Source organism: Calidris pugnax, unplaced genomic scaffold, assembly GCF_001431845.1.
Source record: "Calidris pugnax isolate Ruff unplaced genomic scaffold, ASM143184v1 scaffold127, whole genome shotgun sequence".
Taxonomy (NCBI): Eukaryota; Metazoa; Chordata; class Aves; order Charadriiformes; family Scolopacidae; genus Calidris; species Calidris pugnax.
This window is the reverse complement of record NW_015090883.1, coordinates 1859859-1874644: the sequence shown is the minus strand read 5'-3', so window position 1 is coordinate 1874644 and position 14786 is coordinate 1859859. Positions and strand designations below refer to the sequence as shown.

Here is a 14786-nt window from a genome sequence, read left to right as displayed (position 1 = left end):
AATAAACACAAAGAATGATTTCTTTCTTAAACAGCAAGAGAACATCTACAAAACATGCTTCATCCCTGTTCACTTGTTTAGTTATCCATCAGCCAACTTCAGATGACTGGTAATTATACAAGCAAAAGAGAAGATTCTCTGTTATGATGTATGTTACAGAACAGATTCCATGAAATACGCACAGAGTTATCTGTAGGATGGGATAAACCTATCCTATAGCTAATAAAGTCCTGGTTATCCTTCTTAGAATATTGCATAAAAACAGAAGACAAGAATACTCTAAAGCATGCGACACGGAGAAATTATCTAAACAAAGAGTCTGTAGAAAAAAAAAGCAAACCAAAATAAGATTAACTACCCAGCTCCAGCTTCCTTTCCAAAACCAAATCCTCAATCCCTATTTAACAAGCCTTTAATAAAAAGCAGACTTGCATTAAATGGGCAGGGAGGAAGACTGTTGGAAAAAAAACCCCAGGCCAGTCTTCAAGTCCTTCCCCTCTCGAAATGAATGAGATGAGAATCTAAGAAAAATAAATATGAGAGAAAGCGTAGAAAGTAAACGAGACATTCACTCACATAAAATTTTCTGGATATTCACTCAAGGCCATATCAATGATATTCAAAGCATCATGGTAGTGTTTCTGGGCTGATAGCAAGAGTGCAAGCAGATGAAGAGAGTTGGCATCATCTCCTTGTAGTTGCAGAGCCTGACGAACATAACCCAAAGCTTCTGGTATCTGATTTAAAAAAGAAAAGGTAGAAAAAATAAAGCACCCATATTAGACATATTGCCTATTACTTGATTGCACATACATACAATTTTCAAAACATTCACCTGGATTCTATTGACTCCTGTAAGACACTACTCAGAAGGTTAAAATTGACCTGATGTTCTAAAGTGAACAGTAAAAATTAAGTAATATATTAATCCTGGAAAATAAGATACATGTTTTAATAAAACACTTCCCTTCAGCCCTTTAAAATATTCACCTACTCTTCTTTTTCAAGTATTGTTTGTATTTCTAGATGATTTTGAAAACATTTGAAATGTAACACATTAACTGAAATGCACAGCGAGACTGCAGCAGTAACTTCCCTGCACATGGAATTTCATGATCTCCTCAGCTGCATGTGCTTTTGCTCAAAATAAGTACACTAAGTGTTAAAACCAGGAAATTTAATTAAGCAACATGAGAAGTTTGAAATGCAGATGTACAGAGCCACAGCTTGCTACTGAAAAATATTTTGTGCTATTAAAGTGACAATCCATTCCCCTGTAACGTGACAGAGTCCAATGTCTCTGCTACTCATTAGCAATGAAAAGTAGTCACCTAGAGTATGTAAACCACTGTGCTCAAAACTACTTCCTAAAATAAACATGACACAGGAAAAGGCTTACAGTGACATATACAAAGCAGCTCCACATTACCCAATTTCATGTGATATACGATATGATCCTAAAACCCTTAAACATAACAGCTGTACAGGTTCAACTGAGCTCTCATGTCTTTCAGAGCTTTAAAATATTTTCCAGTTTTCTTAAACACATTTTTGTAATTTTGATCACAATAACCAAACCTCCTACAAGTATTCAGAAAAGGCACAGATCTTAGCAGATACTCAAGATTTAAACACTGTCAAGATCATTAAAGAACATGTCTTCATTGAAGAAACCTTAATCTGTATCCATCAACAGATACAAACTCTAATCTTCATATGACAGTGTGAGGCTGCATTTTTAAAACACAACTAACCTGTCTGGATATGGCAAGCTGCAGGGCCAAGTAAAATGCTGCCAGATGATCCGTTGGAGACAAACTGTGAGCCCTTAAAAACAAAGAAACAACAACAACAAAACAATAGTGATTTTTTCCCCTGTTAATACAGGTTAGACATACACACAAACACATATATATTCATGTATCCATATTCAGATCTCTTCACTACATGTATGCTCATATTTTGACATGTGGTGTTCATTCCAGTGACTTTTCTCACACTTCTCAATCATCCTTGATTTAAAGGAGGCACTTTAGGCCATTAAGGTGTACTTTTAAATAGAAATTAATTATGCAATTTCAGTATAAATCTTAAAAATGAGCACTACAAAATGATTCTTCAATTAAAACATATTCCTAAACAAGCACTGGATGTCATTATTTAAGAACAGTTATAAGATAGATTCATTAAGCAGAGTTCTCTTACAGAAAGAGGAAAAAAACCCCAAAACTCCCCAAACCAACATGACGTCAAAGAGAAGAATTATGTCACCTGCACGAGAAGTACCCACACAATCACACCGACCCTGACCAGGATGGTTCTGAAGCACAGAACTCAAAGAGGAAGAGTAACAGCAAAGTAGATCAGAGTTTTGTTCATTCTTTGGACTCCTAAAGTTTAAGCCTATTTTCAGCCCAGCACATGAAGAGTCTTGGGAAGCCAGTTACATCTTGCTTTGAGCTGCTTTGAGATTGTGAAGGTGGTGAGAGCCTGGCCCAGGTTGCCCAGAGAAGTTGTGGCTGCCCCATCCCTGGAGGAGTTCAAGGCCAGGCTGGATGGGGCTTTGAGCAACCTGGTCTGGTGGGAGGTGTCCCTGCCCAGGGCAGGGGGTTGGAACTGGATGATCTTTAAGGTCTCTTCCAACCCAAACCATTCTAGGATTAAGTTAGCAGAGCACATTGCTATGTAGCAATGTAAAAGAAATGGATGGACAGCTTCTTTATTGTAGCATTATTGTAAAAGTCAGCATAAAATCTGACTCATCACAAACTCGTGTTTGAAGTTCAGATGATGAAGTTTATGCCAGTCATCTTGTATATATAACTTCTTTCCACAAAAATGCTGAGCTTCCCAACAGCAGCAGTGTTTATAATGGAGGCTCATTTAGAGATAGAATGTGTAATAATCATCCTTGGAATATATAGTAAGTCGTATCCATTGGGAGGGAGGAACAAAATTGACCTTTAAGCCATTACAACCACAAGGGGAACCTTCTGCTTCTGAGTTTTGCATTTCTCTCTTCCCAAGCCCAAGGAGACAGACAGCTCTATCAGTTTAGCAACTACACCCAACACGTATTGAAGCAGCTGAAGTTATTAGCGAACAGTTTCATACTTTGTTAACTTCACTGCTAAATAAAGGCAAATTTACCTAGAGTCAAATACAAAACCTAACAGGGTCCAGGACCAGTCGTTTTTAAAAATCTAAGTTCACAATTAAGCCAGACTAAGTGAGAACAAGAGACTTTAACATCCAAGCTTCAGCTAGTGAAAGAATAAAGCTGTTACTATCTATAAACCATTTGGTGAGTTCTGTGAAACTTCAATTCACACCAGCCACAGGAAAAGCACTGAAAGTCTTCCAAGCAAAAAAAAAAAAAAAAAAAAAGTTAGTGAAACAAACACCCCCTCAGCAGTGTGTTAAGATGGCAACGAGCATCTTCTCAAAGGGCCACTATCACAAACCGGTAGCCTTGAAATCTGGCATAGGCAAGGGTCCAAAACATAACTGGTTTTCTTCAGGACCTCTATTTCTTCAGGAATTGGTCCTCCAGGTAAGTGATTAAAAATACACGCACACAAAAAGCCAAAAAAACTTGGCACATCAAAATACTGAGCCCCGTATAGCTGCTCGCTTTGTAAATTGTGTAGGAGATGAATGGAGAATTCCAACTTCCACTTCCTGGAAAATGTTTATTTTTAAGATATAGGAAGAGAAAATGGGCATGACTCTGGTACGCTGAGCACAGCATTCCCTGCGTTAACAGATTTTGGGTAACATCCTATATGAATGTTATCAACACAAGGAACCAGCAACTTTATCAACCATGTGGAAGTGTATTTCCAGCCCAGCTGATCTATCAGGTGTGAGTCTCTCTATGAACACAAGTGGGGAAACGTGTTAATATGCTGAACAATCACCTTTCAAAACATACTTTTTCCCTTCTCTTAGAAGGCAGCTACAGGGATTGCTGAGATACAGAAACTCTGTTTTCTTTGAGGGCCAAACCATTCTATTCAAGATTCTGTGTGGAGCCCAAGTGATTCATACCAGCAATATCACTAACAGCAATATTAGTAATTCACTAGAATTCTCAAAACATAAAACCTGCAGATGCAATTAATCCTCATGTTCCCAAGACTTTCTGTGGATAATTGTATATTCTGCTAGTTAGCACAAATATTTCAAAGCTCCACATCACTATGAAACTGAAGTTCCACTTAACGTATGAAGCTAAAGGACATCTGTAATGGTTCGTGGAGAAGATGGTAGATACAGTCTCTGGTTTCAGCACTATTTCCTGGTGGGGACTCTTCGAAACTGAACACACAACCAAGAAACAATATTTGAATAGAGTGTGAAAGAGTAATTTTGCAGTGACGACAAGCTGAATAGTTTGAAAAATAGTTTTCCTAATCTACTGTGTATTGCTTATTCTCTTTTAACTCTTTCTCTAGCAACCTAATAAAACATTACCACAGTAAGCATTATGTTACCTATAAAAGCACCCTCATTTTTATGGATGGTCAAAATGGTGCACAACCTCAACCCTTAGAAAAGAGCTATTTTTCCAGACAGATCAATAGCAGAGAACAACTCAGGACTTTGGGAATTGCTACTGGAGGGAAGAGTCAACAGGCGCTGAACTAGGATGGACTAGCTTCAGGCTTTGGTTCATGTCATCCCTTGCTGTTTCAAAGAATCAGCAGAAGAAAGCTCGCTGAACTAGGATGGACTAGCTTCAGGCTACAGTTCATGTCATCCCTTGCTGGTTCAAAGAATCAGCAGAAGAAAGCAACTCAGTGTTAGAAGCTCAAAAGCAGTGAATGGGTAGAACTGGTGAGAAATGGTTAGCACAATATTTCTGAAACAGTGATAATTAAAGTCAGCGGTAAAAGGGATGGGTGGGGAACTGAGGTACAAACAAGGAGGTAGAAAATTCAGTTTCAACATGGATAAAGAATGGTGAACTATTAAAAACTATTAAAACCATTAAGGAACGGGAAGAGCAAAGATATGTTAAAACATATTTACATACAGAGGCATAGTTAAGATAAGACAGAAAAAAGAAGGAACAATACGCAACAACCTCACTCCAAAGTTACCTGCTGTTAAAACTCAAGATAGAATTTTTAATTTTCCCCAAGCTTACTACTTTACTACCTGCCTTTTGCCCCTCATCCACAGCAGCAGGGCCTTGATTATTGCTCTGCCTCTACAGAGATAATTGCAAAAGCCAATTGCAAAAGCCTCCTATAGAATCCGATCAGTGACCAAGTCTTCTAGAAACACTATCACATTGAACCATAAACTGAAACCTCACATCATGTGATTTTCCCTTCTAGATCAGAACATAATACTCCTTTGAGCAAATATTTTATACTGGAGAGCAACACAAATGTCTTCAAAATGAAATAAAAGGAAATCCTTAGAAATCAATTTAGATTTTTCTGACAGAAGATGAAAAAGTAAACGCTAAAGAAATACATTCCGTACTCATGAAGGGAGACTCCCAGAGGTGAAATCCTCATTACACAATCTTTTACAAGTTCCTCTTTTCAACACATAATAAAAGCTTTTCACTACATATAGCAGAACGAAATGAAAAGATTAACACCCACTCACCTCTGAAATGCAAGAAGAGCCTTTCTCTGCAAGACCTCTTGCATCCCTCGCAAAGATGCTAAAAAGGATATATTTAATGAGTGACAGGCAAGATCAAGAGATTTCATTCCACATGCTCATTGAAGAACTTCTAATACATTGACTGAAAAAATGGTTGCACACAGAAGCTTTAATTTTAAGTCTAGCATTCTGCTAGGTATCCTTTTTTAGGCAAGATGGGAATCCCCAAATGTGAATGCGTATTCTTATCTTACCATCAGTAGCCTGTAGACTGTAAGTCAGTCCCAGTGCCAAGTAGCCTTTTGCTTTGAACTCTGACGTTTTGTCCCCAAGATCAACAACTGTTTTGGCAAATCTTTCAGCTTCTTCCAACTGAAAATAAGATAAAAAACCCCACGTAAGTCCAAAACTAGCTAAATCTGACGTTATAATGAGAACAAGACACAGTATGTGTATCATGCACACAGAGTCTGTTGAGATCTCAGCCATGATTGCTTTAAAGGACTATTTTGTTTTTCATTAGACTTAGTTTTCCTGCTAAACACTAAGTAAAGAACACAGATTATAAGCTGAAGAACCCATTCCTATGGGTGAGAGAAACTCTGTTACATAACACACAGATAATTTTAAACTTACTGTAGTTCTGCCTTTTTTTTTTATTTGTTTTCTTCCTTTTTTTTAATACCAAAGATATTTCTGGCCTGTATATGCCATCCAATAAAGCATGGCTTCGTATGCCAACAATGTTTCAATTTCTAATAAAATTTTAGCTATGTCTTAGATCAGCATCAAGAGATGTTACCAACATAACCATTGCTGTCAGGTATTTTAAATTAGCCACGCAGACAGAAAAGTACATACATGTGCACATACGCATCTCTGTGCTGTATTTTTAGAGATGACGAAGTGGATGTAGTCAGTGTGAAAAGCACATGCTACATCCCTAAATCAAGATTTTGTTGCATTGTAGCATGGTTCTTGTTGAAAAGACAAGGAGTGGCCAAGCTTACCCAGTGGAGAGACCCCATACAGAGCTTTGCAGCAAGGAGCGGAATGGTTGCATCATCTGGTTTCAAACGTATACATTCCTTCAAGACTTTAACAGCTCGGGCAGACTGTTAAAAACATTTCCCATTGAAATTACTAAACACATAAATATGTTTCACAGACAGAAGATTCCTATTTCCATCGTTTACTTTAGTTTTAGAAGGAGACATTAGCAAACATTTTGTTGACAGTTTGTCACAACTCCTCACGCAAGTGAAACACAGGACTTCAGGCAGCGCTGATGTTATTTAACCCCTATGAACTATCATTTGCATGGGATGCAATTCCAATGTTACATGATACAGAAAACAGTTTTGAGATGCATTTAAAACTTTTCCAGTCCTGGAAGCTCACAACATTTGAGCCAGGCAAATGAAAGAGCAGGAATAGGACAGGCTTCAGAAGAAGCAGGGTTTTTAGTGGTCTTTGGGAGTTACAACAGCACTTATGAAAAGCTCTGATGTAAAACCTTGTAACAGACTGGCACCGCTCCTCTTTTTTAATTCACTTGCTTCCATCCAATCACAGTTCAGAAGATAACTCAAGGTAATCAGAGAATGGGAAGAAGAATCAGGCCTCATCAGAACCAATGTGCTTCTAAAAATATTTCCTAAACAAAATAAAAATCATTCCTTTCCCCCATACTGAATATAATCAAATTACCCCCATCAAGAATGATGTTTTAGAAAATTAGTATTATTTACATAATGAATATGATTTGTTTTCCGAAACGTTTTAACAGAAAAGCAAAAAGAAGTGAAAATAGAAGATTGTATCTGATACCATAAGTTTCTAGGTTATACAGAATTAGAAAAAAAAAAGATATCCATCTCACTTCAATTGCATAGAGTACACAGACTCAAAGACAGTAATATTAAAAAAGACACAGTCAGAAATTCCCAAAGAAAAAAAAAAAAAAAAGAAGCAAGAGCATCATGAATCAGGGTTAATTTGTACCTGAGTGTAAAATTCATTCATCAAAACAGCACTTAAACAAGTTGTTACGGGATAATATGATCTGGTATAATTCAATACTTCCATTCAATTAGCTTGACTTAAGCTCGTTGGCAAAATAGTTCTTATCATCACCTTTCAGTCTTCCTGAGTTAGAAACATTATTTGTACAGCACTAGGCATAAATTCAGGAGTACAGTGTACTTGGCTGATTTAAGGATTAGAATTGTTTTAAAAACATTACAGATTAAAATTACCGAAGTGCCAAATATTGTTACTGAAAGCCATCAATAGAATAATTACATAAAAAAAATAATTAAGACTTACTTTTCCTGCTGCCATCAAGGACAATGCAAATTGATACCAGAGATGGAACTCTTCAAACGCAAACTTCATGGCTCTTTCTAGACACTAATTTTGGGGGAAAAAATTGATATTTAAGAGCACATTCTTCAATTATTAAGAAGATATACCATTATAAAAGTATTCCTATAGACTCATACCTAAAATACATGTAACTGAAAATTTAAATCATTCAAATAAGTTATGTGAAAACAGCTGCCAGATTCTATATGGAAAAAAAAAGAATTAAACAAAAAACTGATTTCCCATTTATTATGTTTGTTTAAATACCCCTGTTGGTACTGTCCCATTTAGTCTGAAAAAAGGAATGATAAATATCAGCTTACTCAAGGTACCAACTGCAAAAGCAGTATGTAAGTCTTAAGTGAAAGGGAAAATTGTACACACAGTCTTCCTAAATTATGAATACATGATAAGCAGCAGCACCAATTTAAAGGGTGGGCGGGTGAAGGTTGACCTGACAGTATTATTTTTATTTTAAAAATTGTAACTTCACACTCAATATTCTGCTGAGATTTTCAGCTTAATAACTGAATGCCAAAAGGAAACTCATTATTACTATACATAATCAGATTGTGTGTGTATTATGTTAATAAATGTCTATTAAGAAAACTCAACATAGGATATATTTTCATAAAGTTGGAGAAGTTGATACTTGAAGTTTTTTTAATTTTCTAATAATAGAGACACAGAATACAATTGCAGATTATTCCAAAACGCTTGAGTTTCAAAGTACTAATCATCTAATTAGCGTTCTTTTTTCTTGACTTTAAGTTCTATTTACTTGGCTTCATTTGAAATGTGACAAGTTACATGAGGGTTTTTTCCTTCTTAAGATCACAAAACTGGTGTGTGTTTAAGGGATATGCAAGCGTATATGTGTATGTGACCTATGGAACAACAGGAACACCTTATAAACTGGATTCTTCTGAACCAAGTACCAAGAAGTAATTTCAAAGAGCAAGAGGCTCCATCAAGAAATCAATGAGAAACATGTAAGAAGCGATAGTAACCTGGAAAACTACAAGTTAAGATAATGTTTGGGATAATGGCAATTGACTTAAGTAACTGAAAACACATTCAGCACAATCCCTCTCCCAAAAGGCAGAGATGCAACTGTTGATGCTGCCTTGTAAAAAAATCACAACTGACTCATGAACAGGTAACGTTGAATGCATTACTGCATTTCGTTGCTCAGCACTACAGTCTCCTCCTCAAAGAATATGCTTGAAGTCAGAGAGTTGAAAGATGATTATCTAGGAAAATTTCTAGTCTGGAAAACATCTCTCCTAGTAGGACATTGATAAGCTCAACGTGTCATATCCTACAAAGCTTAAAAACCAACTTGATGACAGGCAGAGTACTTTTGCTTAGGAAAGGATTATGACAGTGGGAAGTTCTTTGATCTAATTGAAGAAGCCATAAGAAACTGAAAGCCTGTTGTATACAAACTCCATAAAGAAATGAGACCTTTTCCATTAAGCATTAGAACAGTTTAACAAGGATGAGAGATTTTTCATCATTTCATGTTCTTATATCACAACTAACTACTTCTGTAAGTAATCAGCTATAGCTAAAACAGAAGATGGTAGCAAGATATTGGAACTGATGGGTGAATACCATTTCCATGGTTAGAATAATGATGCTTTCTGACTTGAAGCTACAGCAGCTCCACCACAGCAATCATAATTAGCTCACAGAGAATGAAACCAGTGAAAAATTATATGCTTATTATGTAAGTGAACAGAATGTTTTTACATTTCTGAATTTGTGTTTACTGTAATACTTTAATTTATAAAACTTTCAGACTATGGGTCGCAGCATTTGAGGGCAGATATCCTCTAACCACTTACAAAACTGTAAGAGCTTCTTGAAGTCAATGTTTTCTGTGGGACTTTGGATGACAAGAACCTAAGAAAGGCAAGAATAACTGCAACCAAGTTGAGCATATTGTGATATAAATAATACCTAAAGTGTCCCAAAGAATATAGTGGAGGAATCCCAGGAACCTGTGATATTCCTGTTAATGTAACGGTTGTTTAACGTTTTAAAAAAAGACAAAACCTCCACAACAAAAAAACCCGCCACCTGGACACCACAGGCGATACAAAAGAATCAGATTGGAACCCAGGGCTATACTATCCCTGCCTAGTTGCCAGGCTACTATATAAAAAGGAATGGTTGCCAGATGATTCAAGAAAAAAGAAATCGGAATTACCTTTTCAAGTTTAGTTTGGGTTGGTTTGTTTGTTTGGTTTTTGTTTTTACAATACTTGTTGATGTCTATCCTTTAAAAAGTTTTAGACTCAAATATATGGAGAGTCATCTCTTGCAGCTTTGGTGCAACCACCTAAAACTCCATGAAGGTGATAGTGTCTGTAGTGACAAGTACAAGGAAATATTCCTGATTGAATTATGTTGTAGGATGACAGTCTTGTACGAGCTTTCATACGCCTTGGTTTTGCAAAAGGCTTTCTATTGTACTGATTAAAACTGACTTGTGTGCACAACGTGCAGCTATGAAGTACTTTCAAGAAGAATACACAAATTCAGAGCTTTACATCACAGGAGATGCAGATTAAAGAGTGACTATCAACATATACTAGAGGAGAACTGGGGCTTTTTTTTTTTTAATACATTTTTATCTTACTAGAAGTCCTCTATTCTGGTAGAGAGAAACCATTTCTCAGCAAATCAATGCCTTCCTACCACACATGCTGAAGTATTCCATCTGGATACCAATAATTAATCATGGTCAGCAACAGCCTCCTGCTGCCGGGCGAGCACTGTTTTGAGCTTCAGAAAGATTTGCTCTGCCCAAAGAGCTGTAGTTGTTTCTCAAGTATAAAATTGTTAATGATACCTGAAAAATTCCTGAAGAAGTCACCATAATCTAACAAAACACATGCAAGTTGCAAGACATTTGAGATAGAGAACGCACTCTCCTACAGACCTGAAAAAGTAGTAAATTTGTTTAATTTTAAAATTTAATTTTCTATTAACTTCAAGGACATTTTACAAACTCCAAGGACCTTGGAGCACTCCAAATATTGTGAGGAGTAAAAGAAAGCTTTCTTTTGAAATAAAGCAACACAAATCCTTTTCCTAGGTAGCTATATCTATCATTTATATCCTTCCAGCTGTGTCTGTTTCATGTGTATACTTTTAAGCAGATCCATGGCTCCCCACCTAAAAATTACATGAATTTCTGTGCCATTAAACATTTACCACACATTTCACATAACTTTTGTGCTTGACCACCTGAAGTCACTTGTACACATTTAGACAGTGAACTTTTTGGGGTGGAAACTACCTCCTGTATTTATACAGTAGTCAGAATGACAGTGTCCTATATTTGTCTTGCCCTTAAGTACTAGCACAATTAACGTGATTAACAGAAATATGCAACAAAAGTACAGTTGAATGTTCACTATTATTGACAAACCTCTGAGAGCATTTCATATTGGCCTCTTCTCCCCAAGGCTATAGTGAGTAAATCGTAGACAACAGATGCACTTTGCAAACTGATGATGCGATCGTTTTTGTGTTCAGGTATTCTGCTCAGCACAGCATCACGGTTGGCCTGAAACATACCACCAAAAAGAGAAACAGAGTCAGTCACTGTAATCCAACCTCTACTTTTGCTCCAGTATCTACTGTTCTATTCAGATTGACAGTCAGCTGTTGATACAGGAGACACAGAGAGAGAGCATCTGCTACTTATTTATAGAGAGCAAAAATCACCAATTTTATACATTAGTGGTAAGATTTATGTTTCTATGGATCTATTTTTAATCACTTGATTCTGACTCCATACATTAAAATTACTGGAGAGTTCTCAGAAACCAAATAAAGGGGCTTTTTTAATATAATGTATATTCATCTTTCAAAAATGAATTTTATTTTTGTATGCTAGTAAAACATACTAGAAGGATGTTCAAATCCTCTGTTCTAGCTTTTGTAAAATAAAGTCATCAATTTATTTTCTTTTCCTAACATTATGACATTCTCCTCTCACTTGTGAGCTGCCTTGGACAGCCACACAATCACCTTCAGGAGTTACTGGTGAGAAGGGAAAACTGTCCCCAGTTCTGAACACAGGGCTGGAATCAGGCCATGTTTGCAGTGAGGCTTTGTTCTTTCAAACCTGTTTTGTGAAAGGCACATTGCAAACGTAATTCCTTAATTAAACTTTTCCTTTCGAGAATGAAGAAAGCTGAGCTAGAACTGGATTAAATGACTTGACCATGTTCACAGAGAAATCTTGTATAAAGTTCAAAGGATTAAATTCCGATTTCCCAGTAGCTAAGACTATCTATACTGAACTACCCAGTACTTACCCCAATATACCATCAAGCCTCTGAAAATACCATATCTTGGTATCCATTTCTAGATTTCTTAATGTTTAATATTCTCATTGGTACAAGTGCTAGTATATCTAGCAGTGTGAAATCAGAAGTTAAAGATTCTTCTCTTTCCTCCTCCCTGTTTCCTTTTATTTTTTTAATTACACAGGGCATGGCCCCCCCAATAAATTTGTTTAAATACACTAAATTTTAATGGGCAGCTTATTTCCCCCTTTTTTGGAGGAAAGGAATGACACAGATTAAGGGATAACAAGATGTTTTTCTGCTTTAACAAGATAACATTTTAAGCTCTGAACATACTCAACACATCTTCAAAATCAGAATAATTTAATAGGGAAAGAAATTTTCAAAGAGATACATGTAACATAAAATGCACAGACATTTCACGAATTATCAACTGAAAAATCCACAGCTTGGTTTGAAAACACACTCCCACACCCCCCAAACCAGACATTTTACTTTCTTTTGATCAAGAAGTCTTTGGCTTTCCCTTGCTACACTACATAAATATTTAGTCAGCTTCAAGAACTTCTTCCTTTTTAACTCCACATTTAATCACTATTTGACTCAATTCCTTGCAAGTAGAGAACAAGTTATGACTTAGTGAAAAAAACGGCTGACAAAGCAGTATTATAGCAGAGGATGCCCTGTAAGTATTAAAGATATCTTATATTTGAACAATAATCATCTGAATAATTATAAAACAGAACGCACGTGCAAACTTAAGTGCTCAGTGTTTCAGCACTGCCATGGTCTCTGACACGATAAATAAAAATTAGCTAAACTAATTGCCTCAGCTGGCCACACTTACCCTATACATACTTTAAGTCTAAGGCAAATGTGACAACTATAACTTAGTTGACCCACAGTGGAAGAAAGGATGTGATGAGCCATTTTACAATGGGCTAAGAATAGCCCACAAAGCTGAGCCCAGGAGGTGGTGACCAGTCAAACGAAGATTAATTGGAGGCCAGCAACTAGTGGTGCATCCCAGAGATTGATACTGGGCTTGATCCTGTTCAAAGTCTTCGCTATGATCTGGCTGATGGGGCAGAGTGTACCCTCAGTGAGTTTGCTGATGAGACAGAACAAGGAGGAGGAATTGATTTGCCAAAGGGCTATGCTGCCGTCCAGAGGGACCTCAACAGGCTGGAGGAACGAGCTGACAGGAACCTCATTCAAAGGCTTAAAGAAAGATTTGGAAGTGCAAAGTACTGCACCTGAGAAGGAACAACCTCAAGCACCAGTATACTCTGGGGGCCACCCAGCTGGAAAGCAGCTTGGCAGGAAAGGACCTGAGGGTCTGGTTGACACCACGTTGAAGAGGAGCCAGCAATGTGCCCTTGCTGCAAAGAAGCCTGGTGGTATCCTGAGCTGCAGGGGTGTTGCCAGAAGGTTGAGGGAGGTGATCCTTCCCCTCCATTCAGCATTGGTGAGGCCACGCCATTTCTGGGTTCCCCAGTACAAAAGAGCTATAGAGCTTCTAGAGACAGTCCAACAAATGACCACTAGAATGAATAAGAGGCCGGAGTACCTCTTCTACAAGGAAAACCTAAAAGAGCTGGGACTTTTCAGCCAGGAGAATAGAATGCTTGGTGGGGAACCTTACCAATGTGTACAAATACCTGAAGGGATGGTAGAAAGAAATCGGAGCCAGGCTTTTTTCAGTGGTGCCCAGTGACAGAACCAGAAGCAGTGGGCACTAACTGAAACATGAGAGGTTTCCTCTTACCATCAGGAAACTTTTTTTTCACTGTGAGGGTGACTAAGCACTGGTACAGGTTGCCCATGGAAGTTGTGGAGTCTCCCTCCTTGGAGATATTCAAGAGCCATCTGGATACAGATGCAGCCTGCTCCAAGTGGCCCTGCTTGAGCAGGGGGGTTGGACAAAAAGACCTCCAGAAGTTCCTTCCAACCTTAATTATCCTGTGATTCTGTTACTACAGCTCAGCTGACACACAGGAGCATGTACACGCTCTGTAACATGAAGATGTCAGTCCTTCAGATCCCACCTTTCTACTCATTCCTGCCTGGATAAGGAAAGGCTGGTCCATGCTTCACAAGTGTAAAAGCCAGAATAGAGGGATGTCTTACAGTAAGAGTGATGGCAGAGTTGCAGCTGACTTTCCTCACTGGACACAATAAGACACTGTAGTAGCAGTCATGTGGCTAAAAGAGACCTTTTGTACTCTGCAATGTCCCTATAAGAGAATTGCTACACTTTAAAAGCATGGCACTATCTTTCCCAGAGTATTCATTTCTTAAATATTACAGTTTAAATCTTACTCCAAGTATCCTTTCTGAATTCGGAAATTAAGGGAACTCAAGGTAACAGAGAAGTAGCATTTGTAATCCACTGGCAAGATTCAATTTTCTGGATAAGTGTTACAGGAGATCTAATCCAAGGAAGAAGCTACGATGTTAGAGCAC

At 37.5% G+C, this 14786-nt stretch overlaps 1 protein-coding gene across 1 annotated transcript in view; it reads right to left on the bottom strand.

The window, feature by feature from the left end:
• The window catches only part of TTC7B (tetratricopeptide repeat domain 7B), a 136459-nt gene that overhangs the window by 61845 nt on the left and 59828 nt on the right, over window positions 1–14786 (bottom strand). Inside the window, exons 11-15 of the mRNA XM_014947063.1 lie at window positions 6636–6740; window positions 5880–5997; window positions 5626–5683; window positions 1755–1827; window positions 577–737 (exon numbers count right to left, since the gene is read on the bottom strand). Of these exons, the coding sequence (XP_014802549.1) occupies window positions 577–737; window positions 1755–1827; window positions 5626–5683; window positions 5880–5997; window positions 6636–6740 (515 nt within the window). The remainder of the gene's footprint in view (window positions 1–576; window positions 738–1754; window positions 1828–5625; window positions 5684–5879; window positions 5998–6635; window positions 6741–14786) is intronic.